This window comes from Oryzias latipes, chromosome 18 (assembly GCF_053564925.1).
Source record: "Oryzias latipes strain Hd-rR chromosome 18, Olatipes_Hd-rR_3.1".
Classification (NCBI taxonomy): domain Eukaryota; kingdom Metazoa; phylum Chordata; class Actinopteri; order Beloniformes; family Adrianichthyidae; genus Oryzias; species Oryzias latipes.
Window position 1 is genome coordinate 6,146,061 of NC_136254.1, and position 27,257 is coordinate 6,173,317.

The following is a 27,257-nucleotide window of genomic DNA, read 5'->3' on the forward strand; positions in this document are numbered from 1 at the left end:
CTTTACTATATTTTGCATTTATAGCTTGTGACAAAAACCTGCAGGATATCTTATGTAGAACGTTTAACCCAGAGTCCAGAAAGGTAAAATCTAAACAAAAATGATTGAAAATGTAGTTCCTAATCTTTGTCTTATCTTTTTTAGCTATCTGAAAACGTAAACGTAAACATCTCAAATAACTGTAACTTTAACTTGTAAGAAGAAAAGCTACACAGCTGTATAACATTAATATTCAGTTTGTTGAAACCTGCAACAAACAAAAAAAGAAAATGAAACTTTTGACTCAAAACTTATCACTAATTCAAAAATATTATCAAATTCACAAATATTGCATTAGGTTTAAGGAAAATTAAGTGTTTATTTTAATGAAGGGTTTATTTTTCAGAGCTCAGTCTTCTTTTTCTCTTTGTTGAAGACTTTTCCATCAGTCTGCTGTTTCCACTTCACCTCCACTCCATTCACTCCGTTCTCCTCCAGTTTCTTCTGAAGCTGAGCATAAATGTATTTTTCAGAAACTTTATTTGTTTTTACCAGAGTTGAAACTGTTGAAATTCCAGACTCACCTCTTCCAGCAACTTTGCTTTAACAGCAGCATCATTCAGATCTTCAGAGTTTTCCGTCTTCAGTCTCAGCTTCACCACACGCTTGTGTATGATTACTGAATGAAAACAGAAGGTAAAGAATCATAAATTAGAATGTAAATATACATGAGGATGAGAGATGTACACATTAGTGTAAAAGGAATCTCAGTTAGAATAATGTAATTCTGAACTCACCTTTAGGACCATGGCAGATAAATGGTAATCTGTTTTCACAAGGATAAAAATGCCAGTACTCTCTGTTTAGCCAATATTGATAACCACACGTGGCGCTGATTACGTTAGGCTGATTATAAAAATTTAATGTTGTTGGGTAGAAAGACGGAAGGGTCCCATCAGACCAGGAAATGTTTAAATCTCTATAAACACCAATCCATAGGTTCTGATTAACAGGCATCACACTGGAAAGTGCCTGCCAGTCTGTGTTGTTCCTTGCAGTGGCCAGGTCTGTGAAGTTCTGTCTGCAGTGTCTCTGAGCGCTGGACCAGTTCATCATTTCATTCACAAAAACATATTCAGGATTCTGCTGGGTTCCTGTGGATTAGAACGATAATAGTAGAGGTGTAACGGTTTCTTTTAACAACAATTTGATTCATACCATCAATTGTGGTCGCTGATCCGATTCATGGTCCATTTTCGTTCATTTTGACCGATCCAATTCACAAAACTAAATCGATCCAGGACATCTATAGCCAAAAATTCAACCAGGGACTCAGATAGAAATACCTGGTACTGAACAGTGCAGGGGAAATTTTTTTACATTTATTTTATGTCTTCAAGATAATCAAGTGTAGATTAAATATGTGTACAAATAAGTAAACATGAATAAATGTAAAATCCATTCTCATTTTTGTTTCCTAAAGTTCAGTTCTCAGTTGTTTTTCCACATCCAAAGGGAAGATTATTAGAAAATTCTAGAAAACTGTCTGGTCACACATCTTTGCTAAATTCAAAGTGTTTCCACACATTGGACTGGAATGATGGACTGATCAGTTTTTGCTGACATCACATGCGTGTTGTCCACTGTGATGCACTTGGTCATTTTTACGTTCTAGTAAAATAAACCTTACAAATGTTTTTTGTGAAAGTCTTACCATTGTTGCACACAAAATGTAATAATGAACTGCAGCTTGAGTCGGACCAATGGTAATGGTCGTAATGCCAGTATGGAACCATACAGAGCTGATCACTGCGGGAATGTGATGTATCTTGTGAAGTCCAGTAGTAGTAGTTGTAGTTGTTGCCTGTGAAGCTTCCAATGAATCCATCAGACCATCTCCAGCTGATTTCATTGTACAGACCGATCCAAAAGTTATAACTGTAACCAAAAGATGAAATAGTGTTCATCAGTTGGTCCATTTCTTTGGAGTTTTCAATGGTGGCCAGATCTGTGTGTTTCTGTCTGCAGTAGGTCTGAGCTTCAGTCCAGTTCAAAGGTTGATTGACAACGTGGTACTGACGGATGAGGAGGCAGGAGGAGAGGAGGAAGATCTCTGTGAAAAAAACACATTTGTTTAAATATCAACAGTAGAATTTTCTTCCTACTTCATTAGAATCAGACAGAAGTTGATGTTTTTAGTAAAGAGTGAAACGGTTCTTTCCTCAGTAACAGTAAAATCACACTGGATTATATTATTGTGGACTTGATTCCTGGTGAGACAAACTTAAGTGTCATTTTTGAAGAAAACTCTCAAATGAATGAAGATTGTTGAACTGTCTTCATAATATTTTTAAAATCTAGAACATCCAGTCTCAGAGAGACCAAAGACAGAGATTGATGCTTGTTTCCTGTCTTCTCTGACATTAAACCATCACAACAGACGATGGAGAAATTACGCTTCTTTCTGCTGGAAGATTTTTGCTGTTGGATGCAGTTTTTGTTTCCAGTCTCCCAAATTCATTCTCAGTGTAGAGATTAAAGTACATTTAATCATTTCTCCACCTAAGCGATTATTGAAGTGCAGTTATATAATGATAACAATCTTAATTGATTAGCTTTACATTTTTCTGACTTACCTGAGGAAACCAAGACGAGCAGCAGGATCTTCTCCATCATGATGCTTCTGTGGACTGTAGAAGGAAACTCTGGGATGGAAACACCACGGCTGATGTTTGTGTCTGAACACAGTGAAGGTCTGGGAGGATTTTTATATCAAAACATACATAGCAGGAACATACTGTAGAGATTTGCATAGTTCCATGAATGTTTTCAAACACAGTTTCAAATATCCGAATACAAAGAGACTCTTAGTTTGCAAATACAGCTGATTTACATAACACGCTTTTTTCTGTTTACATTTCCTGACTCTTTGACTGCAGATGTTAGAATTCTTTTTTTCACTGCTCTACCGTGGCTGGTTAAGAAATGGTTTTTAGTAGGGTTCTTCCATTAAAGTTATTTTCTTGTAAAAACTTCATTCTGAAATTTCATGAAGCAACCAATTGAATTGTCTATAAAACAACAACAAAAGCAGATTTAAGACAATTCCATTTTTATCCTACATTGATGTTTTTTTCATCCATAAATAAATATGAAATTAATCTTGACATTTTCCACAAGTGTCCACTCATCCTTTGATTTAATTTGAACTATGTAACATAATTAAGGGGGCGACAGTGGCTCAGATGGTTGAGCAGGTCGTCCAATGATCAAAGGGTTGGCGGTTCAATCCCCGCTCCCACCAGCCAAAATGTCATTGTGTCCTTGGGCACTGGTGTGCATGAATGATCCCGGTGATGGTCAGAGGGGCCGTAGGCGTGACCTGGCAGCCACGCCTCTGTCAGTCTGCCCCAGGGCGGCTGTGGCTACATCAGTAGCTTACCATCACCAAGTATGAATGAGGAGTGACTGAATAATGGACACAATGTAAGCGCTTTGAGTGTCTTGAAAAGCGCAGATAAATCCAATCCATTATAACTTAATCTAGTGAGTAGGTTAGCAGGTAAATGTTTATTTCTGTGGCAACTTTCTCAGATAATAATCCCAAAGTGCTTCACAATCATAAAAAACATCCAACATTACACCAAATCAGCACACACATATCAGAGACTTAAACAAAGATGATGTCACAGTAAAAAGCTAAATTAGATTAACTAAAAGAAGTTCTGAATAAAAACGCCTTTACCTGACCTTTAAAATACTGAACAGAGTCGTCTGTCATAATGACAAATGAAGAGCATTCGAAAGACGAGGAGTGACCGATTGAAAGACAGGTCTCCAGGTTTATAGGCAGGTTTTATGCAGGCTTTTGGGATTAGTAAACATTTTTGGTTTTCAAGACCTCATGGACCGTGCCGAAGAGTAGGGGGTTAAAAGGTTAGCAATGTATGCAGGAGTTTGTGCATGCAAGCGTCTAAAAACTAGAAGTAAAAGTAAAGCTGAATGACGTCTGCATATAAATAATTAGATATGTGGCTAAATTCACTAGTTAGTTTCCCAAGAGGAATCATATTTGAAATAAAAAAGGAGGGCCTAGAATTTAACCCCTTGGAACGGCACAAGATATTTTTCTCATTTTAGAGGTTAAGGAACTTATATGGCAATATAAAAAGTTCTTCCACTGAGATATGAGACAAACCAATCTAAAACAGACCCAGACAGACCATAAACATCTCAAACGCGCAGTAGCGGTTTTTGATATGGGCAAGGTGGGCGGTTGCCCAGGACAGCACATTCCAGGAGGTAGCATTTTCCAGGGAGCACACTTCCAATAGCATGCCTGTAGTGTAGTGTTTCACCCAAGGCGACGCACAGCGATAGAGGGTGCTCTTTGAATTCTAACTTTGACACACCTGCAGTAGATAGTACTTTGAGCTTTTATGTTAGTACATCTTTTTTTTTTTTTTAACTTGTCCTGTCCAACAGCTAGGCAAACAGATGAGAGCTGAGGGCCTCTTGTGTTGGACATATTTTATTTTAACAAGAGGGGTTATTCATCTTCAGACAAACCAAAGGTATGTCTGAATAAACCCCTTTTGTAATTGAGGCCAAACTTTATTAATTTCAATCATGTTTGAAAATCTTTGGTGTTGGACCGGACGGAAAAGGAAAGAGGGGAAGAAGAGAGAGGGACGTTAGAGAGAGGGGGGGGTAGGAGGGTGATAATAGGAGGGGAAGGGGGGTAAGACCATGAAGCAGCATAGAGCAGGCAGGTTTACTGGTTGTTTATCGTTACGGTACGGTTCAAATGTAGTACAAAAAGGGCGGGGCCTGTTCACACACACTCAAATATTATCAACACACCTGCTAGCCGCAAAAATGTCCACATGTCAACATGCACACAAAACAGATAGTGTTCACGAACGCATACCTATGCCTTTAAACCAACTAGTGTGAAATCTTTCATTCATTCAATCATGCAAACTATTAGTGCAAAGGTGAGCTAACACCTGTGCTCAGGTGAGTGTTTATGTTCTTCTAAAATGGATGGTGGAATGTGAATTATGTTAGTACATCTGACACTGAACATCGCACCCATCTCTTCATCCTCTCCCCTCTCCACACTTATGGTGCCACAAAAGAAGAAGTAAGTTTTGCTTTGAGAGCAGAGCTTGTGGCTTTTCCTCACAGATAAGCAGAATATTAAAACATGAACGAAACGATATCGAAAAGTGGAGTTTGGATTTAAACAATGAATTTCTGCTGGAAAACGAGACGCATTCCAAGGGGTAAACTTATTCACCCAGGAGGATAAAGGTTTCTTTTGACGTGCCAGCAACATGTTTGGAAGAGAAAGAAAAACAAACTCCTACTGTGAACACTGTCGGATCTATCAACAAGAAATAAATGAACTACAAGCACGAATATTTGCTTTATAATTTGAAAATGGACTTCACAAGACCCTTCCAGTAGCATCCGGTGGTAAGAAGCCTGCTATTAATACAAATGGGACAACTAACGATAACATAGACTTTGAGTGATGTTGTGTCCTTTCCAAAACTTTGTGTGGAGGAACTATGTGTTAAGGCAAAGCGGAAAGATGACATAACATCTGAAATAAAGCAAACAAACAGATTTTTACCTCTATCACAGTGTGACTTTAAAGAACAAAGAGAAATTGGATCAATTTCGCAGAATAGGCACCATAATGTCAACAACAAAGCACAGGCAGAAAAAAAATCTGTGCCAAACGTCAAGGTCAGAGATACGCTGCTGCTTGCAGATGGCGCTATCAGTGGAGTAAGCCAGAGAAGAATGCAAAATTTTTGCTGCCTGAGTTCTACTGTTCCAGTGATTACAGGACTCTTATCTCAAGTCTTGTACCAAGGAGTTTGTGGCGGGGTCCCGCCGAGAAAGGATGCAGAAGAGCCAAGGTGAGGCAGTTCGGTCTTTATTTCAGGAAACAATAGCTCTACGCAGGGCCACACAGCACCTGACACCTCAGTCTCACTCCTCCTCCTTTCACAACCTGTGGTGCTCCCTTTTGAACGCTAAGCCACGCCTGTTGGGCGTTCCACTCAATTATTGTCCAAGTGGCACCACAGGTAGTAATTTTAAAACATAAAATACACAAATGCACAAACAATAAAACACGGTGTCCGCCCTTGCTGTCAGCGAGGTCCGCCGCTCGTCATGGGCGCTGAGCTGGACGCCGCAGTTCTCTCCGGGCCCCTGGCCTGGCCTGAAGCACCGCCAAGGCCACCTGGATCCACCCCCTCTTCCTCAGAGGGTGGAGTCCCTGGAACTGAGCTGTGTTTGCTGATCTTCCTCACCGCCTCTGCGTCCTCACCTTTTTGTGGTCCCTCTGCAATCCCACTTCTGACACCATATGTGGCGGGGTCCTGCCGAGAAAGGATGCAGAGGAGACAAGGTGAGGAGGAGTGACGGAGGTGACGCGTGCTGGTGCGTGAAGCACCTTTGTCTGAATAAAGAACGGACCTCCTCACCTTGGCTCCTCTGCATCCTGGCGGGACCCCACCACAGAGTTAAACAATTAATTATTCATGTTGGTGCTGTTGATATCAGAAAAGAACAATCGGAACAGTTAAAAAAAAAGCTTCACAAAGTTATTTGAAGAGATTGACAAAGTAGAGATTGAGGCATTCATCAGTGGACCTCTTCCTTACATTGATGGGATGTCACTCAATTTTAGCCGGTTGTTTCAGCTGAAAACATGGCTGTCCAGAGAGTTTAATATATTTAATATATTCTGGAAGCAAAAGGACCTGTTCATAGGTAAGGGCTCACACCTGAACAGAGGTAGAGCTAGAGAGTTAGTGAAGAACCTTCTCGCTTCTTCTTCTAGCACCCCTTTCTCTGGGGCTGTCGTTACAGGTTTTAGATCCATCTGTCGCTCCAACAGAGAGCTTGGACCAGGAAATACTTCACCTGACCAGCTGTAGGTGCCCCCTACATCTACTCCCAGTGAAGACTCAATCTCCTTTCCCCCCCCGCCCCCACTTTCACCCATGGCTCTACCCAGCCATCTTGATAGCCTCATCAAATAACACCTGTGGGCCTCACACCACACAGGAGCTCTCCTACCCCTTCTGCGCCCGCTCCTTGTCCTTCTCCCAAAGTCCCTCCAACATGTCTTTCCCGCCATTCATCCAAACCCTCCCCGCCGCGTCCCCCCGATCGTTCACCCAAATCCCATCCAGCTCCTGCCCTCCTGGCCCATCGCCCAAATTACCCTCTACTCGACCACCCACGCATGCCTCTAGAGGTGCTATCTCCCTGAGCTAGACTGAAACGGGCCCCCAGTCTCCCAGGACTTACAGTTATGGTGAAGGTTACATTAAACTGGGGACCTGTGATGGACATCTTTCTTCTGATGCTATACCTGCAGTTACACCACGTAGAAAGCCAAGCAAAAGGGCAGTTAGACCGTCCAATCAAAGAAATCGTGTTCATCCCCTCCCCAGATCTTTATGTAACAAATCCTTTTTAATCAGTAATTTCATCTTTTCTTTTAATCTTGATTTTATGTTGTTAACTGAAACATGGCTTGACAAAAACACAGGAAGCATTATTCTATTTGAATCAACTCCCCCCAACTACAAATCTGAATCTGAAATACGAGAAAGTAAAAAGGGTGGAGGCGTTTCTGCGCTGTTTAAAGATAATAATGAAACCCACAGATTATCATTGAGTGCGTTTTCATCTAGTATGTTTCCCCTTAAAGTAGAGTTAAAACAAACTCCTTTCTTACTCTGCATAGTTATGTACAAGCCTCCTCAGCACAGCCAAAGTTTCATTGATGATTTCACTGAAATTCTCTCAGTTGTGTGCTCAGTACGGTGGCCGACAGGGCTCACACTACATACAAATGGAAAAACGCAACGGCATTACCCGAAGCGCGACGAAATTACCCGAAGCACAACGGCATTAAGAGACAGCGCAACGGCATTACCCGAAGCGTGACGAAATTACCCGCAGCACGACGACATAACCGCAGCATTAGCATTAAGCTCAGCACAACGGAAATGAGGACTTTTTTTTTCCGGGAAAAAAATAAAAGCCTGTTAGATTCAAACTATTCGGTACGACAGAATTTCAGGGCCACCAAAAAAAGTAAAATTATGAAATTTTAAACCGTAAATTTACTAGGAAAAAAATTGTATTTTTACGAGATTAAAGTGGAAGTGAGCATACAGGGCAGCAGCAGCAACAAGTGAACGCTGCAAAGCAGCAGAGCAGACCGACTAAACTTAGTTGAACAGGTGAGCTGAATGTTTATTGATAACGTTCCAAATGTCTGGAAGTTTATTTGCTTGATTTATGATTTATTAATGTTTATTTTTTGATTGGTGGTTTGCAGGATCTCTGCAGGCGATGAAGCCGACAGCGACAGTTATGGAGTGTGCGCGCGCTGTGTGTGTGTATGTGTGTGTGTGCGTGTTGGAGACCCCGCGTGCATGTGTGAGAGCACGGGCGAAAGAGAGGGGGTGAGAGCGCGGAGCGGGAGAGTTTGCGTCTATATTGTGTGATCGAGGACTGAGAACCTTAATAAAAAGATGGTGTCCCTCCCCAGAAGAAGTATTTTGTCTTATTAACTCGCTCTGGAGGCTGAGGATCCGAACGGGAAAGTGAACCCCAAACGAGGATCCGCCTTCGGCCCTGGAGAAAATCTCCCCTGCGTTTTCGACCACGGTCAGAAAGAAAAAAAGAGAAGTCATCGCGCAGCAAAGGTTCAAGAGTATCCCTGCAGCTGTCCACCTGAATCCTTTCTTCCTCCATTAAAGACCAGATCTCTACGTCTGTCTGACACTTCTGTCTGAGGAGGAGCACTTTCTGGCATTTTCAACGTTCTAATGCTAATATAACAGACTATTTTCATTCATCTTTATTGTTATATGTTATAACGGGACGTTTCATCTGGAGGAGGGGGCGTATGTAACACTGTTTACTTCTGCATTGGTGTTCGGATGACAGGTTCATGTCGTAAGGTGACAGATGAACTTCAGGATATGTGAATGAAAAGGAGAATAAAGGCTGCAGCAGTCCTCTACACCCAAATGTGTCTCTGAGCTCCTTATTTTATATATGAAACTCCGCTTTACTGACACCGAACCCCGGAAAACCGGTTTACACTGAAAATTATCTGATTCTGAGTCGCCAAAAGGTTCAGAATCTCATTGTTTTTTTTAAACCTATCTGGAAAAAAAAACCTCAGAAAAGGCTCCACATAATCGATTACTTTTTTCTTGTAACTGTACGAGATTTTAAATCGTAAATTCACGAGATAAAAAGTTGCAAATTTACGAGTTTTTTCCTAGTAAATTTACGACTTAAAAGTCTTAATTAAAAAAAAAGACAAAGAGCGTTAGATACAGATGTCACTGTGGAGAGCTGAGTAAATTTATTTTTTAGACAAACGTATATTTGTAAGAAATCTAGTAAGAAAACACCCTAATCTTGTCCAAATATCACGTAGCTCCCAAGGGCGCTGAATAATTTGAAACTGATTTTTTTTTTTTTGGTAGGAAAAAAAGTCCTCATTTCCGTTGTGCTGAGCTTAATGCTAATGCTGCGGTTATGTCGTCGTGCTGCGGGTAATTTCGTCACGCTTCGGGTAATGCCGTTGCGCTGTCTCTTAATGCCGTTGTGCTTCGGGTAATTTCGTCGCGCTTCGGGTAATGCCGTTGCGTTTTTCCATTTGTATGTAGTGTGAGCCCTGTCGGCCACCGTAGCTCAGACTTTGAGGGTTTAATGATTACAGGTGATTTTAATGTTGATATGGATAGTGTCAATGACAGAAATGTAAAAAAGGCTCAAGGCTGTCCTTGAAACCTTTGGTCTTATTATACATGTGAGTAGTACCACCCATAGCAGAGGACACACACCCTGGACCTGCTCATTACAAGGGGGGGTTATCATTTCCAATGTCAGTGTGGTTAATGTCGCCATGTCTGATCATTTCTGTGTGTTCTTTAACGTGTCTGTTGCTCACAGACCACCTCCTGGTCCTGCAGTTGTCTGAAAGAGAAACATAAATGACAACACTAGGGCACAGTTTGCAGAAATGATCAACTTTAAAAATGCCTCTGGTGCTAATGTTGATGAATTAGTGAACTCTGTTACTTCTGGCATTTTGAATGTTCTGGATGCCATTGCCCCTATGGAGATGAAAATCAGAAAAAGTAGACAGAAAGCTCCCTGGATAAACGATGATTTGGGGAGGGCACAGAAAAGGCTGTATCGCAGAGCTGAGCGGGAGTGGCGCAAGTCAAAATTCCAGGTTCATCATGAAATGTATAAGGGGTAGTTGTACACCTACAACCAAACCTTATGCAGAACAAGGGAAGATACTTTTCTGACATCATTGGAAGTTGCAGCAGCAACTCCCGTGTCTTGTTTGCAATAGTAAACAAATTAAAAAAACCATCCAGCTCAGCTGCCATTGGAACTGGTTTGGACATCTAAATGTAATAAGTTTGCTGTATTTTCAATGACTAGTTTCAGGGCATTAAAAACGCCATAAACTACCAAATAACTACCCAACAGCCACCTAGTCACTCTAAGCTGACTCACTTTGTACCTGTAACTGACAAAATTGTCCAAAAGATCATCACCTGTCTTAGTTCGTCTACATGCCGCCTTGATGTGTTACCCACTGGATTTCTAAAGTCTATACTGAACATTTTGTCTGCACCAATTACTCAAATAGTTAACATATCGTTTCAAACTGGAACATTTCCTGAAGCCTTAAAAACTGCAGTCATTAAACCTCTCCTGAAGAAGAACAATCTTGATGTCACAGTATCGAACAATTACAGACCCATCTCAAGCTTGCCATTTTTAGGAAAAGTCCTTGAAAAAGTTGTTTACCAACAGCTCACTGACTTTATCATCCTAAATAATTAATTAGATGTTTTCCAGTCCGGCTTTAGACCCCATCATTGGACAGAAACTGCTCTTATCGAGGTAACTAACGACATCCGCCTAAGCACTGACGCTGCCAGTCTTAATCCTGCTAGACCTGAGGACTGCTTTTGACACAGTTGATCATGGGATCCTTTTACACAGACTCCAAGACTGTGTTGGTTTTTCTGGCTCTGCTCTTAGTTGGTTGGTTGAAGTCCTAACTAGAAGACAGGAAATATGTTATTGAAATTGGGGGTTGTGTCTCAGACTACATGGCCTTGAACTGTGGTGTGCCCCAGGGATAAATCCTGGGACCCCTTTGGTTCAACCTCTACATGCTGCCACTAGGTCAGTTAATACGCAGTAATAACATATCCTATCACAACTATGCAGACGATACTCAGATCTATGTGTCACTGACAGCAGGTGAATATGGGCCAGTGGATTCACTCAGTTGTTGCATCCAACAGATCAGTGCTTGGATGCAAAACAACTTTCTCCAGCTAAATTCAGACAAGACTGAAGTTGTCATCTTTGGTCCACAGAAACAGAGAGAACGTGTCAGCAGTTACCTTCACTCTCTGTCTCTAAAAGCCTCAAATCAAGTCAGAAACCTATGGGTAATCATGAACTCTGACCTGAACTTTAACAGCCATATCAGGTCAGTAACATCAGCAGCATTTTACCATCTACAGCAATGCCTGAGTGGAACCAAACAACTTTAAGGAAATAGAATTGCAAAAACATGGCGCTGATTTGCATATTTTCCAGAAGTATCTTTAAAAATAACATTTCATCACCTGCACCTTTTGAAACCACCATAGCCTCTGCGAGTTCATGAATTAAATACCCTGTGATGTCAGGGGGGCCGGGCAGTGGTGGCGGTTTTAGGCACCGGTAATACGTGTAATAAGTCAATAAGTTGCTTCCTCAAAGTCCTAAAGTGTGCTACAGTCACACACTGATGTAATAAATAAGTTTATGAGAGTTGAATGTAATGGTGATACTAGACTAATGGCAGCTTGTAAAATGCGTCTTGTCATCGTCGTCTGGCCGACAAAATAGCTCGCTCTAGAAAATACGGATGTATTTTTGTTCCTACAAGCAACATAGAAACTGAAACTATTATGCTAATGTATTTAAAATGAAAATGTTTAACATGTACATTAAAAAAAACCTTTAATAAATAAGTAAAATTACTCTCAGACATGATGTGAACTACAGGGACTTAGGGGCGCCTTCCTGGGGAGGTGTTTCGGGAAAGCTCCCCCCTGGAGAAACCCTGGTAGAGACCCAGGTAAAACTAGAGACTACATCTGTGCAGGTTTGCTGTGTCCTCTCCTGGATGCCACCTGGGTTCACCTGATGATGGTCATAACTGTCAGCAATCATTTCATTTAGTATTTCAAGCATGGTCTCCATTGTTCTCCTCGTCTTCTGTTCTATCTTCTGGTTTTGTTTATTAAATCATATCATTCTGCAGGTTTTTTTAAATCCTTCCTCCTCCTGGGTCTCCATCTAACATGAAATCAAACAGAAATCCAACATAATCCACATGACAGGATCCTGTTCCCTCCGCCCTGATGTGAGCAGTTTGATCATTCCAAAACTCCTCAAAAACAACTCAAAACGCTCAAAATCATCCAATGATCCAGATCGTGGAAAAACTCAGAAGGAGAATATCACCTCACTGTAATCCAACATGGTGGCAACCTCCACACTGCAGCAACCTCTGAAGCAGAGCAAAGGAACTGGAGCTGGAGGAAAAAAAGCAGCAGTATGAGGTGGTTAACAAGTGAGGCTGATGAGGTTTGGTTACAGGGAGCAGGAAAAAGAAAAAGTCTAATCAGCAGGTATAGAACAGGACAACTGCTTTGGCCTGGATAGACCCCAGCAGCCCTGTGGCCCAGAGAGAAAGAGCATACCCCAGAGAATGGATGGATGGACACCTTGCAGTGCAGCATTATGGATCTTTTATCGTTCTGAACAGAACCAGCCAGGATCTACTGTTGAGTGTCATGGAACAGCAGTGTGAGTGTAGCTGACATGTTAAACCTTTTTGATTGTCTGAGCCAACATTTTCAAGATTTATCATTTTTAACATTTAGGTTGATATTTGAAAATGAAATAGAATACATTAGAATAGAATAGTCTTTAATAATCCCTGAGGAAATTTAAAAATGGCCATCTGCTGACATTCATAAAAAGCACATAAAAACATGTTACAAATGAAAAAGATTAAAAAATAGATTTAGATTCCACATTTATTTTTATTTACAGATCCATTCCGCATTTATATTTAACATCCATGTTTGGTTTTATTAGGGTAATAAAAATGCAGCAAATATTCTAGAAGCTGGGTAATCTGACACAACTGTGGGCTAATTTTTTATTTGTGGATCTTGTCATGATTTTCTAGGCGAGGCGAACCCAGATGCTGGAACGCAGAGTAAAGACAGGTAAGTGGCAGGTAAGAAAGAATTTATTTGTTTCTCCGTGGAAGGCTGTGGCTTTGGTTTGACGTAGTCCGGGCTTGAAAGTGGCTTGTGGCGTGGCGTGGCTGGAGGTGCTAACGTGGTTAGAGTAGGCCGGGAAGTCTTCAGGCTCACTGAAACAGCTTGGAAGAGAGTCCACACTGGCGTCACTTGTGAAGTGGTTTCCTGAGGCAGGAGGATATGATTAGTTCGAGAGCAATGGCACCAGCGTAAACCAGAGCATAACTAGACTAGGCATAGTCACCATAAGGAGCAATGAACTGACGTTGAATACTGGAGCTGGGTCTCCTTTTGAGCAGGAGAGAGTCATGAGCTGAGTGACGACAGCTGGTGGAAATCAGGAGCAGAGCAGAGCTGGAGGGGGAGGAGTCTGACAGAGGCGACATGACAGATCTTTTACTTTCATAGATTTAAGCATCAGATTGAAATTCACCAAAGATGAATAAATGTATTGTCTGTATAGAAGGTTAACCAATGAGTTCACTAAACAAGGTCAGAGCTCCCTTAAGTCAGCAGCGGTTTGGTTTCCTTGCTACTATAAAAAGTTTGTGTCAAACATTTGTGTTTGTGCTGTAAACATGTTTGACATTCAAATGTTCAGTAAAGAACTTTCGGGAAACAAATGTTAGAAAAACACAGTCTAGATTTGCATTTCTCTGGTGGTTCCTCTGAGTAACTTAAAATAACATGCAAATGTATCCACACATCATTTTGGTATACATTTTTATAAACATATATTTATTTAAAAAAAGTCAGCGAGAGAGAAGCCCAGCCCGACCCGACCGTATTTGATTGTCATTTTATTCTCGACCCGCCCCGAATTTCAGGGCCGGGTCGGGTTCTGACTCGGGCTCGGGCTTAAGATCTTACCTCTATCTCAAAGTACCTCTTTCAGAAGCTTTTCTTTCACACCAGAGATGTTCAGTATTCCAGGATCTGCCTTGAGTGTCAGCTTAACCACACGCTTCTTTATTGGTGAAATGAAAACAGACAATTATTCAAAATGCACATGAATTCAATCCAAAAATTAAAAAACTGTGTTAAACTGCATATTATTATGTATGTATACTGTTGAAATGGACGTGCAATTACATAATTATTAGGACTCAATTTGTGTCACCAAATGGATTTTACTCTGAAAGAAATGTACTGAATTTTGGAGTTCCCCAAGGATGCATTCTAGGACATACGTTGATTTTGATTTCACTGCACAGACTTGAATGTTAATGTGCGCTTGATAGACATATGTGAACCCTAGCATTTCCTGTGTAAAACTCTTCATTTTTTTAAATCAAAATATTACAAAAAAAACCAACAATATGGCTCAAGTTTTCAACAGTCTTGAATATTTTACCCCAAAGAGCTCCCCCAGTCGTTCTCCTGATACACCAAGTCACATTACTGATAGCTCAATGATTAACTTAGGCCGCCTTTACACTGCAGGTCTTGATGCTCATATCCGATTTTCTGACTATATCCGATTTTTTTGACGACCCGCTTACATCATCTTTTAAAAGTGACCCGTATCTGATTTTTGCATTTACACTATACAATGCTGAAACTATCAAACGTAGATGTTCTGAGGACTACGTAGCAGCATTTCTGCCTTTCGCGGACCTCTTTCGGACTTTTGTGTGATTGCGGTTGCCATGGAGGCAAGGCGGCGACGGAAGGAGGCGTTGCCTTGGGCGCTCCTGAGGGGATGCGCGGGAGAGGTAAAGAAGGGGGGCTGCTCGGCTCTCTCTGAGTTTTGAATGAGGAAGTGTTTGCAGACGTGCTGTACTAACAGTCTGATCCAAGTGTTGAACCTTTCCTCCGCGATGACTTCACTTTTCCGACCGTAGTCAGAAACACACGGGAGATTTCCTCGGGGTTCACTTTTCCGTTCTGAACCCTCAGCCTCCAGAGTGGGTTAAGAAAGACTCCAAAACTTTTAGGGGAGACACCTTATTTTTAATTTAGGGTTCTCTGACACTCCCCCGCTCCGCGCTCACACCCCCCCCCCCTCTCTCCTTACACACAGACACACACGCAAGCACGCGCGCGCGCTCACACACACACACGGTCCCCATCATACACGCCCCCCAAAGAAATAAACGGCTTCTAGCCTGGTCCATAGCAACGGTGTCCCGCATGATTAGTTACCGTTTGCGTCCGGACCGGACCGGACATAACAGCAGTTTCCAACTACGGTCTGAAGCCTGGGGCTGAAAGGGAACACATATGAGAGAGGCCTGTATCCGATCCGAGAAAATCAGAATCCATGCGCTTTTGTCCTGCTTACACGTTCACCGATCATATCCGATCTGTGCCACGTGAGAGGAAAAAATCGGAATTGGGTCACTTGAACCATGCAGTGTAAAGGCGGCCTTAGTGGCATTTACATCCAAAGGTCATGAGTTTGAAGTCAGCATTTTAGTATTTTGCCTTGCATTTATTTTCTTCAGTAATGTATATTTTGTAGTGTTAAGAAAGCACTATTCACATAAACCTTCACACATTGTGTTGTTTAACGTTTTCTTTAGTGGTGTTGAAAGTGTTGAAAGGACAAGCAATTCAGTTGAAGCAGATGATATACCTCCAGTCTAACACCAGATGGCGCTGTCAGTGTGGTTTCATGAGTGGTTCGTTCATTTTTCTGGCACAAATACATAAACCTCATGAAAGCCTCATGGGGCTTCTACTTCCATCTGTATCTTTTTATTTGCTAACATGAAGGACTGCAAGTCCTAGAAAATGCACCCATTGCTTTCTGCAACATTAAAAAGAGGATATAAACACATTTTGAGATCAACGTTTTAAATAAAATTAAACAGAGAAGCTTTTTAAAAAGAAATTCAGAACTTTCAGAATTTTAGATTTTAATCCTGGGAATAAAGGTCAGTATATAAAAACATAAAAATAAAGAAAACATCTGAATGAAAATAACTTTCTGCACACAAGGAAAATATTACTCTGCAGTTTAAATGATATAAACATGCAGCAGATAATCCAACAAACCTCATTCAGAACACATTTAAACATTTCTTTACAAGTTTAAACATTAAATTCAGAAATTTTTCAAATTATTCCACATTTAGTAAAAAGTAAGTATTTTTCAGAGCTCTGTTTTCTTTTTCTCCTCCTTTTTGCAGACTTTTCCATCAGTCTGCTGTTTTCTCTTCACCTCCACTCCATTCACTCCGTTCTCCTCCAGTTTCTCCTGAAGCTGAGTATAATTATGTTTTTAAGAAACTTAACTATTTTTACTAGAGAGTTGATACTACAAAATTCCAAACATACCTTCATCAGCAGTTCTGCTAAAACAGCAGGATCGTTCAGATTGTCCAAGTTCTCCAGCTTCAGTCTCAGCTTTACATTTCTTCTTACTGAAGGAAAACACAAGTTAGTGTCACAACACTGAAAACATACATCAAGAAGAGAGACGTACACATTGGTATAAAGGTTATCTCATTTTGAATGATGTAATGCTGAAATCACCTTTAAGAAGATCATGGCAGATAAAAGGGAATTTAATTTCACAATTATCAAAATGCCAGTGAGCTGTGATTTCCCCATGTTGAAAAGCACATCTGGCACGGGTTACGTCAGGCGAAAGATAAAAATAAAACGGCTTTTGATAGAAAAAGAAGTTGGTCCCGTCAGACCAGGAAATGTTTGAATCTCTATAGAAACCGGTCCATGACCTCTGTTGAGGAGACACCACATTCTGAATGTTGCTCCAGTCTGTGTCGTTCCTCACTGTGGCCAGGTCTGTGAAGTTCTGTCTGCAGTATCTCTGAGCGCTGGACCAGTTCATTCTTTCATTCACAAAAACATATTCAGGATTCTGCTGGGTTCCTGTGGATTACAGACAGCATAAATTCGAAATTTCTAACATTTTCCAAGAAAATGTTTTTGTGAAGTTCTTACCATTGTTGCACACAAAAGGTAACAATGAACTGCAGCTTGACTCGAACAAGCTAGTAGGGGAGGAAGACCAGTCTATGACCATACAGATCTGGGGCCTCATTTATAAAACCTTGCGTAGGATTTGCGTCAGAAGTGGCGCAAGGATGAAACATAGGACGTGCGTACGCACAGAAATATTCAGATTTATAAAACTGTGCGCACGCACATCCTACGCATCATTCCCTTAATAAATCACAATCAATTCTAAATGCAGCGCAGCTTTAGCGGCTTCATGACACGCCCATAGTTGCCCATAAATAGTCCGTGAAACGCCCACAAGTTAATATTCATTGATTGCGAAACCATGGCAAACACAGAGAGGAAATCAAAAAAACGGAACTTCACTCAATGTGAAGAGAGAAGTGTTGTTTGGAGGGCACAGTGTGGGCATTACTAATGCCAAAAAGGCACGTGAGTGGCAGACGGTGGCAGGCGCCGTAAATGCTGTAGCCTCACATCCCCGGACCGTGGCCGAAATAAAAAAGAAACGGTCGGACGTTATAGTTGAGGCAAAAAAACGTCTGGCGCTGCATCGCCAGAGTGTCTCTGCCACGGGGGGGGGGGAACACCGGAGCTGACCCGTCTTGATGAGAGACTGGCGGCAATAATTGGGGAATCCCTTTTAAGTGGAGTGGTGATTTAGGCACAGGGGGAACACAGACGCGCCAGATGCACCGGGTGACACCCCCCCTAAAGCCCGCAGAGGTCCAACAGGACGGCTCGAGGAAGTCGGAACCGGCTCATAAGCCACTCGTCCTCGTTTGCCAGCACGTCTTCTTGCTGTCTAAATGCGTTCACTCCGAATTCTTCCATTTGCCACATCTTCTAAGAGCGCAAGATCAGCCATTGTGCGTCATTACGCATTGTGATGGGGCATTTTATTTCCATCCATTTAATTGCGTCTGACAAGCTACAGATGTCGGTAATAATCGACATGGAAATGGGAAATTGTTCAGCGCAAATGTGATTTCTTGTTGCTTTATGAATGGTTGAGACATACGCATATGCATGAATACCATAATTCCGTAGAAATGTTTTACTATGAAAACAACTTTCCCCAGTGGACAATTAATACATCTATCTGTCTGTCTGCCTGCCTGCCTGCCTGCCTGCCTGTCTGTCTGTCTCTGTCTGTCTGTCTGTCTGTCTGTCTGTCTAATTGCACCTATATCAGCTCCGCCAGACAGACACATTGACGAGAAAATCAGTTTTGTACATTATTTCGTTCTGTTAACTATATTATTTCACTTTTCTTTTTGCAAACATGTGTTCATTTTTATTTCTGTTGTAATTTTCGTTTGATTTTTTGTTTGTTTCACTGCTGATCGATCAAACGGGTGTTCATGTAGGCTGTTAATTGTAAGACTTGCTTTGTGAAGTTTTCATGTTTTTTATGAGAGGCAGTATTGTCATTTTCACTTTCATGTGTTTCTTCCATCTGCCGACGGTGTCGCCGTTTCTCATTTCACCCGTTTTTGTGTGTACGCCTGGGTCAGAGCGTGAAGGACCGCACATTTTCCCGTCAAGTTTGCTTTTTATAAATATCAATTATTGCGTAGAGAGTGGCGTACGCCTTCTTTTGTGCGTACGCAGCGTTTATAAATGAGGCCCCTGATCACTACGGGACTGAAATAAATCTTCTGACGTCCAGTAGGGATTTCTTGTGAAACCTCTTATGAAGCCATCAGACCATCTCCAGTTGATGTGATTGTACAGACCAATCCAAAAGTTACTATAGGAACCAGTAACGGTGTTCATAGGTTTGTCCATTTCTTTAGAGTTTTTAATGGTGGCCAGATCTGTGTATTTCTTCTTTCTTTCTCTTTCGGCTTTTCCCATCAGGGGTCGCCACAGCGAATCATCCTTTTCCACCTCACTCTATCAAGAACATCTTCTACCCTAACATTAGCCAACTTCATGTCCTCTGTTAAGACATCCATGTATCTCCTCTTTGGCCGTCCTCTTGCCCTCCTGCCAGGCAGCTCCATCTCCAACATCCTTCTACCAATATATCCACTATCCCTCCTCTGAACATGTCCAAACCATGTCAGTCTAGCTTCTCTGACTTTGTCGCTAACACAGGCAACATGAGCCGTCCCTCTGATGTACTCGTTCCTTATCCTGTCTAACCTGGTCACTCCTAAGGAGAACCTCAACATCTTCATCTCCGCTACCTCCATCTCAGCCTCTTGTCTCTGTCTCACTGCTACCGTCTCTAACCCATAGAGCAGAGCTGGTCTCACCACTGTCTTGTACACCTTTCCTTTGAGTCTTGCTGGCACTCTTCTGTCACACAACACTCCTGACACTTTACTCCAACCGCTCCAACCTGCCTGCACTCGCCTCTTCACCTCTTTTCCACACTCCCCATCACACTGAACTGTTGACCCCAAGTACTTAAACTCCTGCACCTTCTTCACCTCAGCCCCCTGTAACCTAACGCTTCTACCTTGATCCCTCTCGTTCAGACACATGTATTCTGTCTTACTACGACTGACCTTCATGCCTCTTCTTTCCAGAGCAAACCTCCACCTCTCTAGCTGTTCCTCCACCTGCTCTCTACTCTCACTGCAAATTACGATGTCATCCGCAAACATCATTGTCCAGGGAGATTCCTGTCTTACCTCGTCTGTCAGCCTGTCCATCAGCATAGCAAACAAAAAAGGACTCAAAGCTGATCCTTGGTGTAGTCCCACCTCCACCTTGAACTCCTCTGTCTGACCTACAGCACATCTCACCACCGTCATACTTCTCTCATACATGTCCTGAACTACTCTGACATACTTCTCTGCCACTCCAGACGACCTCATACAGTACCACAGCTCCTCCCTCGGCACCCTGTCATACGCCTTCTCTAAATCTACGAACACACAATGCAGCTCCTTCTGACCTTCTCTGTACTTTTCCATCAACATTCTCAAAGCAAAAATGGCATCAGTGGTGCTCTTACGGGGCATGAAACCATACTGCTGCTCACAGATCTCCACCTTCTTCCTAAGCCTGGCTTCCACTACTCTTTCCCACAGCTTCATTGTGTGGCTCATCAACTTTATTCCTCTATAGTTGCTGCAGTTCTGCGTGTCACCCTTGTTCTTAAAGATCTGAACCAGAACGCTTCTCCTCCATTCCTCAGGCATCTTCTCACTCTCTAAAATCCTATTGAACAACCTTGTTAGAAATTCCACTGCTGTCTCTCCTAAGCACTTCCATACCTCCACAGGAACGTCATCAGGACCAACGGCCTTTCCGCTCTTCATCCTTTTCAGAGCCTTCCTAACCTCATCCTTTCCAATCTCTGCTACTTCCTGCTCCACAACAACCACATCTTCCTCCCTTCTTTCCCTGTCATTTTCCTCGTTCATCAGCTCCTCAAAATACTCCTTCCATCTTTTCTGTACACTCTCTTGGGTTGTTAGCACCTTTCCATCTCTGTCCTTAATCACCTTTATCTGTTGCACGTCCTTCCCACCTCTGTCTCTCTGTCTGGCTAGTCTGTACAAGTCCTTCTCTCCTTCCTTTGTGTCTAACCTGTCATATAGCTCATCGTAAGCTTTCTGTTTGGCCTTTGCCACCTCTCTCTTCACTCTACGCTGCGCTTCCTTGTACTCCTGTCTACCTTCCTCAGTCCTTTCTACATCCCACTTCCTTTTAGCCAACCTCTTCCTCTGGATGCATTCCTGTACTTCCTCATTCCACCACCAAGTCTCTTTACCGTCTTTCCTCTTTCCAGATGACACACCTAGCACCTTCCTACCTGTTTCCCTGATAATCTCTGCTGTAGTTTCCCAGTCCTCTGGAAGCTCATCCTGACCACCCAGGACCTGCCTCAACTTCTGCCTAAATTCCTCACAAGTTTCTTCATTCTGTAGCTTCCACCACTTGGTCTTCTTTTCTGTTTTCCCTCTCTTCTTCTTCCTGACCTCCAGAGTCATTTTACACACCACCATGCGGTGCTGTCTGGCTACACTCTCTCCTACCACCACTTTGCAGTCATTAACCTCTCTCAAATGACCTCGTCTACATAGGATGTAGTCCACCTGAGTACTCCTACCTCCACTTCTGTATGTCACTCTATGTTCCTCTCTCTTCTGGAAGTAAGTGTTGACTACAGCCATTTCCATCCTCTTCGCAAAGTCCACCACCATCTGTCCCTCCAGATTCCTTTCCTTCACACCAAACCTGCCCATCACCTCCTCATCACCTCTATTGCCCTCACCAACATGCCCATTAAAGTCTGCTCCAATAAGAACTCTCTCTCCTCTGGGGAAACTCTGTATGACCTCATCCAACTCACTCCAGAATCTCTCCTTCACTTCCAACTCACAGCCAACCTGTGGCGCATACCCACTGACTACATTCACCATCACCCCTTCAATTTCTAACTTTAGGCTCATCATCCTGTCCGAGACTCTTTTCACCTCTAGAACGCTGTTTACAAACTCCCCTTTCAGAATCACACCTACCCCGTTTCTCTTCCTATCAACACCATGATAGAACAGTTTGTATCCTCCTCCAATACTACGTGCCTTGCTGCCCTTCCACCTTGTCTCCTGCACACACAGTACATCTACCTTCCTTCTCTCCATCATGTCTGCCAGCTCTCTGCCTTTCCCTGTCATTGTGCCAACGTTAAGAGTCCCTATTCTCAAACCTATGTTCCTGCCTTTTCCCTTCTCTCTCTGGCCACGGACCCTTCTGCCTCCCCTCTTTCTTCGACCAACAGTAGTCAAATTTCCACCGACACCCTGTAGGTTAACAGCATCGGTGGCGGTCGTTGTTAACCCGGGCCTCGACCGATCCGGTATGTCTAAAGTGTTGTGGATGATTCGCATGGTTATTTTGGCAATTTTTACGCCGGATGCCCTTCCTGACGCAACCCTCTCTATTTATCCGGGCTTGGGACCGGCACAGAAGTAACTGGCTTGCAACCCCTGTGGCTAGATTCAATCTAGCCAGTACCCATACAAAAGCTAGATCTGTGTATTTCTGTTTCTGTTTTTTGGTTAAAATCAGACAGAAACTCATGTAAGGAATAAAAAATACATTATTTTGGACTTGATTCAGTGCCTTTTTTGAAGAAAACTCTCAAATGAATCAAGTTTGTAGAACTGCCTCTGTAATATTTCTAAAACCTGGAACACTTAGTTCTCAGAGAGACCATAGAAACATGTTGATGCATTTTTTAAAAGTTAACTTGACTTATGAAGTTATGAAAAGAGAATCTTGATTTATTTGTCTTCATATTTACTTATTGTCTTGCAAAACCTGAAAGACTTTTATGAATAGACAACATTAAACCAAATCAAATTTCTTTTGTGTTTCTTATTGTGTAGAACAAGGCATGAAGTATAAGTTGGTGGGTCCCAAAACCGTGAGAGCATAGTTCCTCAGATACTTACACAACAACCGTCTAGGGGGCCATCTGGGACAGTTTAAAACCCTGTTGCGAGTCTTGGAGGTCGCTTGGTGGCCTACAGTGAGGAAGGATATGTGGGAGCACACCAAGACCTGTCACATATGTCAAAGACTAAAAGTGGATAACAGCAAACCAGCAGGATTATTGAAGTCCACATCGGTGCACAATCCCGGGGAGATGCTAGGAATCGACATCATAGGTCCGTTTCCCAGAAGCAAGAAATCCAATACTGTGTCGGTGGTCGTGGTGGATTATTACACAAAATGGGTATAAATGTTCCCCTTGAAAGACACTGAAACGCCTCATCTAATCAAAATCCTGAGGGAGGAGATTTTTACCTGCTGGGGGGTCCTGAAATATCTGGTCTCAGAGCGGGGCCCCCAGTTCACTAGCAGTCTCATTAAAGAACTTTGTACCACCAGGGGCGTCATTCCTAAGTTGACCACTAGTTATGGCTCTCAAACCAATCTCACAGAAGGTTTTAATAGAACAGTAAAGAACATGATTGCCTCATTTGTTGGACAGTTTTTTAACACGTGGGACCAATGGATTACGGAATTCCGCTTTGCTATCAACACCGCATGGCAAGAGACCACTGCGGAGATGGCCTCAGGACGAACTATCCATGGACCACTGGAGAGATTCATCCACAAAACACCATCTCCAGACCAGAGGTCAGCATACACTCAGGTAGAACGACAGCAGACGATGGCGGAAGAGATGAGTAGGAGAATGGGCTCACACCAGACAAGACAAGCTAAGTACTACAATAGCAGAGATACCCACTTCCTGGCGGGTGACTTTGTCTGGGTCCGGTCACATCCATTATCCAAAGCAACGGATACATTTTCAGCAAAGCTAGCACCTAAGTGGGAAGGGCCAGCACAAATAATAAGAAAACTGGGACCTGTTAATTACAAAATATGAAATATGAATTTCTAATGAAAGGGTTTATTTTTCAGAGCTCGGTCTTCTTTTTCTCCTCCTTGTTGAAGACTTTTCCATCAGTCTGCTGTTTCCACTTCACCTTTACTCCATTCACTCCGTTCTCCTCCAGTTTCTTCTGAAGCTGAACATAAATATGTTTTTCAGAAGCTTTATTTGTTTCTACCAGAGTTGAAACTGTTGAAATTCCAGACTCACCTCTTCCAGCAACTTTACTTTAACAGCAGCATCGTTCAGATCTTCAGAGTTTTCTGTCTTCAGTCTCAGTTTCACCACACGCTTTTGTATGGGTACTGAATGAAAACAGAAGGTAAAAAATACTAAATTACACTGAAAATGTACATGAAGATGAGAGATGTACACATTAGTGTAAAGGGAATCTCAGTTAGAATAATTTAATGCTGAACTCACCTTTAGAACCATAGCAGATAAATGGGAATCTGGCTTCACAAGGATGAAAATGCCAGAAATTTCTGTCTTGCCCATATTGAAAACCACATGTGGCACTGATTACGCAAGGCTGAATATAAAAATATAATGTTTTTGGGTAGAAAGAGAAGTTGCTCCCATCAGACCAGGAAATGTTTGAATTTCTATAAAGACCGATCCATAGGTTCTGATTAATAGGCACCACACTATAAATCTTCTGCCAGTCTGTGTCGTTCCTCACTGTGACCAGGTCTGTGAAGTTCTGTCTGCAGTATCTCTGAGCGCTGGACCAGTTCATTATTTCATTCACAAAAACATATTCAGGATTCTGCTGGGATCCTGTGGATTACAGAGAAAACAGGAGGGGTATAACGGTTCATTTTAACAACAATTTGATTTATATCATCATTTGTAGTTGCTGATCTGATTCATAGTCGATTTTGGTTCCTTTTGAATGATCCAATTCACAAAACTAAATAGATTCAGGACATCTTTAGCCAAAACTTCAATCAGTGTGACTCAGAAATAAATACCTGGTACTGAACAGTGCAGGTAAGATTTTTCAGAGTTATAGTATTTCTTCAAGATAATCAAATGTAAATGAAATATGTGTCCAAACAAGTAAACATGAATGAAAGTCATATCCATTCTCATTTTTGTTTCCTAAAGATCAGTTCACCGTCGTTTTAGAACATTCTAGCACACTGGATGGTCACATGACTTTATTCAAAGTGTTTCCATACATTGGACAGGAATGATAGACTGATCAGTTTTTGCTGACATCAAGCGTCTGCTGTGATTCACTTGATCATTTTTACGTTCTAGTAAAATAAACCTACCATATGTTTTTTTTTCTGAAAGTCTTACCATTGTTGCACACAAAAGGATATAATGAACCGCAGCTTGAGTCGAACCAATAGTGATACTGGTAATTCTGTTGATTCCAGTATACACCCATACAGAGCTGATCACTACGAGCGTTTGATGTATCTTGTGAAGTCCAGTAGTTGTAGTTGTAGTTGTTGCCTGTGAAGCTACCAATGAACCCATCAGACCATCTACAGTTCATTTCATTGTAAAGACCAATCCAAATGTGATAACTGTAACCAGCAGATGAAATGGTGTTTATCAGTTTGTCCATTTCTTTAGAGTTTTCAATAGGGGCCAGATCTGTGTATTTCTGTCTGCAGTAAGTCTGAGCTTCAGTCCAGTTCAAAGGTTGATTAACAAAGTGGTACTGACGGATGAGGAGGCAGGAGGAGAGGAGGAAGATCTCTGTGAGAAAAAACACATTTGTTTCAGTGATAAACAATAAAATTTTCTTCCTACTTCATAGAATCAAACAGAAGGTGATGTTTTTAGTAAATAGTGAAACGGTTATTTCCCCAGTAACAGTAAAATCACACTGGAATAAATTATTTATGACTTGATTCCAGCGGGGTATCCCAGGAAGCATGTTTAAACTAACCCTGACTGTAATCCTGAACTCTGAAATCCGCCTGAACTTGCTCTAAAAGACCGGATATGAGTTGGCGTAATTACGCTTGACTTGGTAACCCTGGGTTAATGCACGTGCACGTCAAGTCCATAAAGACATTCTCAATGGATCGCTGATTTCCAGAATCACCATGGAAACGCGTGGAGAAAAAAAGAGAGAGCTATGTGGAGTCTGAGATTTTAATTTACTTCTTGAACTCTCATTTGTTTGAGTTAGAGGCTGCAGATTTTCTCATTTTTATAAAATTAAATTAAATGATACAGTGTGGATTTACATTATATGCCATGCATTTAAATATCATGACTCTGAATGTAACTTTAGTTCTGGTAAATGGTAAATGGCGTATACTTGTATAGCGCCTTTCTTCCTACAAGGACAAAGCGCTTTACAGTCACAGACCCATTCACCCAGTCACACACACATTCACACACTGGTGGCGGCTCCGCTGCCAAACACAGGCGCCTGCCTACCACCAGAGGCAAGGTGTCTTCAAGGTGGTTCAGTGTCTTGCCCAAGGACACTTTGACTCATGGGTGTGCAAGGCGGGAATTGAACCTGCAATCTTATGATAATGGGTCGACCGCCCTACCGCTGCACCACGGCCGCCCCATTCTAACACCAGACTGTTGCACTAAGGGTGCTAAATAAACTTATCATGCTCTCCCTCCCTCTCACTCATGGAGCAGAAAGAATTAAACATAACAGGATAAAATAACTAGACGAAACCCAGTAAAACAGCTAAAACAGACAAAAACCTACACTTGTACCCGAATCTGTCCAGGCAGGCAAAGGTAATGGTTTCCCACAATTCCTTACAGCTACTTAATTGAATTAATTTGAATGAAAGTAAAATAACTGTCTGATAACTTGTTTTTAAGCTGACTTAACTCCAAAAAATTATTTATTTTAACTGAAGCAAATAATTAAGATAGATTAATGTGAAAAAAAGTTTACCTTTAAACATCCATACGTGGTCTTATCACCCTCTCACTATACCCCCCTGGTGAGAAAAACTTCAGAGTCCCTTTTGAAAAAAACTTAAATGAATGAAGTTTGTGGAACTGTCTTTATAATATTTTTTTTAAACCTAGAACACCCAGTCTCAGAGCATGCAAAGAAACAGATTGATGCTTTTTTCCTGTCTTCTCTGACACTAAACCATCACAACAGATGAGGGGGAAATTACGTTTCTTTCTGCTGGAAGATTTTTCTTGTTGGACGCAGTTTTTGTTTCCAGTCTCCCAAATTAATTCTCAGTGTAGAGATTAAAGTACATTTAATCATTTCTCCACTTAAGCGATTATTGAAGTGCAGTTATATAATGATAACAATCTTAATTGATTAGCCTAACATTTTTCCGACTTACCTGAGGAAACCAAGACGAGCAGCAGGATCTTCTCCATCATGATGCTTCTGTGGACTGTAGAAGGAAACTCTGGGATGGAAACACCACGGCTGATGTTTGTGTCTGAACACAGTGAAGGTCTGGGAGGATTTTTATATCAAAACATACATAGCAGGAACATACTGTAGAGATTTACATAGTTCCATGAATGTTTTCAAAGAAAGTTTCAAATATCCGAATACAAAGAGACTCTTAGTTTGCAAATACAGCTGA

The 27,257-nt window shown here is 41.8% G+C and overlaps 1 protein-coding gene and 1 long non-coding RNA gene across 2 annotated transcripts; both read right to left on the minus strand.

Moving 5' to 3' along the window:
* LOC105358670 (macrophage mannose receptor 1-like) lies at nt 1–27,257 on the minus strand. The gene is made up of 11 exons (XM_023966030.2): nt 27,006–27,257; nt 25,009–25,416; nt 24,124–24,480; nt 23,911–24,005; nt 23,729–23,836; nt 16,852–17,247; nt 2,616–2,748; nt 1,694–2,092; nt 777–1,133; nt 564–658; nt 1–489 (listed from the first exon to the last, which is right to left on the minus strand). Exons 1-11 carry the CDS (start codon nt 27,043–27,045, stop codon nt 382–384), a joined length of 2,496 nt encoding a protein of 831 aa, XP_023821798.2. The 5' UTR covers nt 27,046–27,257; the 3' UTR covers nt 1–381.
* On the minus strand, nt 5,917–8,070 carry LOC111949263 (uncharacterized). The gene is made up of 3 exons (XR_002875281.2): nt 7,751–8,070; nt 6,486–6,551; nt 5,917–6,380 (listed from the first exon to the last, which is right to left on the minus strand). It is a non-coding gene; the product is annotated as an uncharacterized LOC111949263 (long non-coding RNA).

Coding starts and splice junctions, on each gene's coding strand:
- LOC105358670 (XM_023966030.2), bottom strand. CDS start 27,045: ATGATGGAGAAGATCCTGCTGCTCGTCTTGGTTTCCTCAG. Junction 24,481..25,008: donor TCCTTTTGTGTGCAACAATG/GTAAGACTTTCA, acceptor TGTAATCCACAG/GATCCCAGCAGAATCCTGAA. Junction 2,749..16,851: donor GCATTACATCATTCAAAATG/AGATAACCTTTA, acceptor ATGTTTTGATAT/AAAAATCCTCCCAGACCTTC.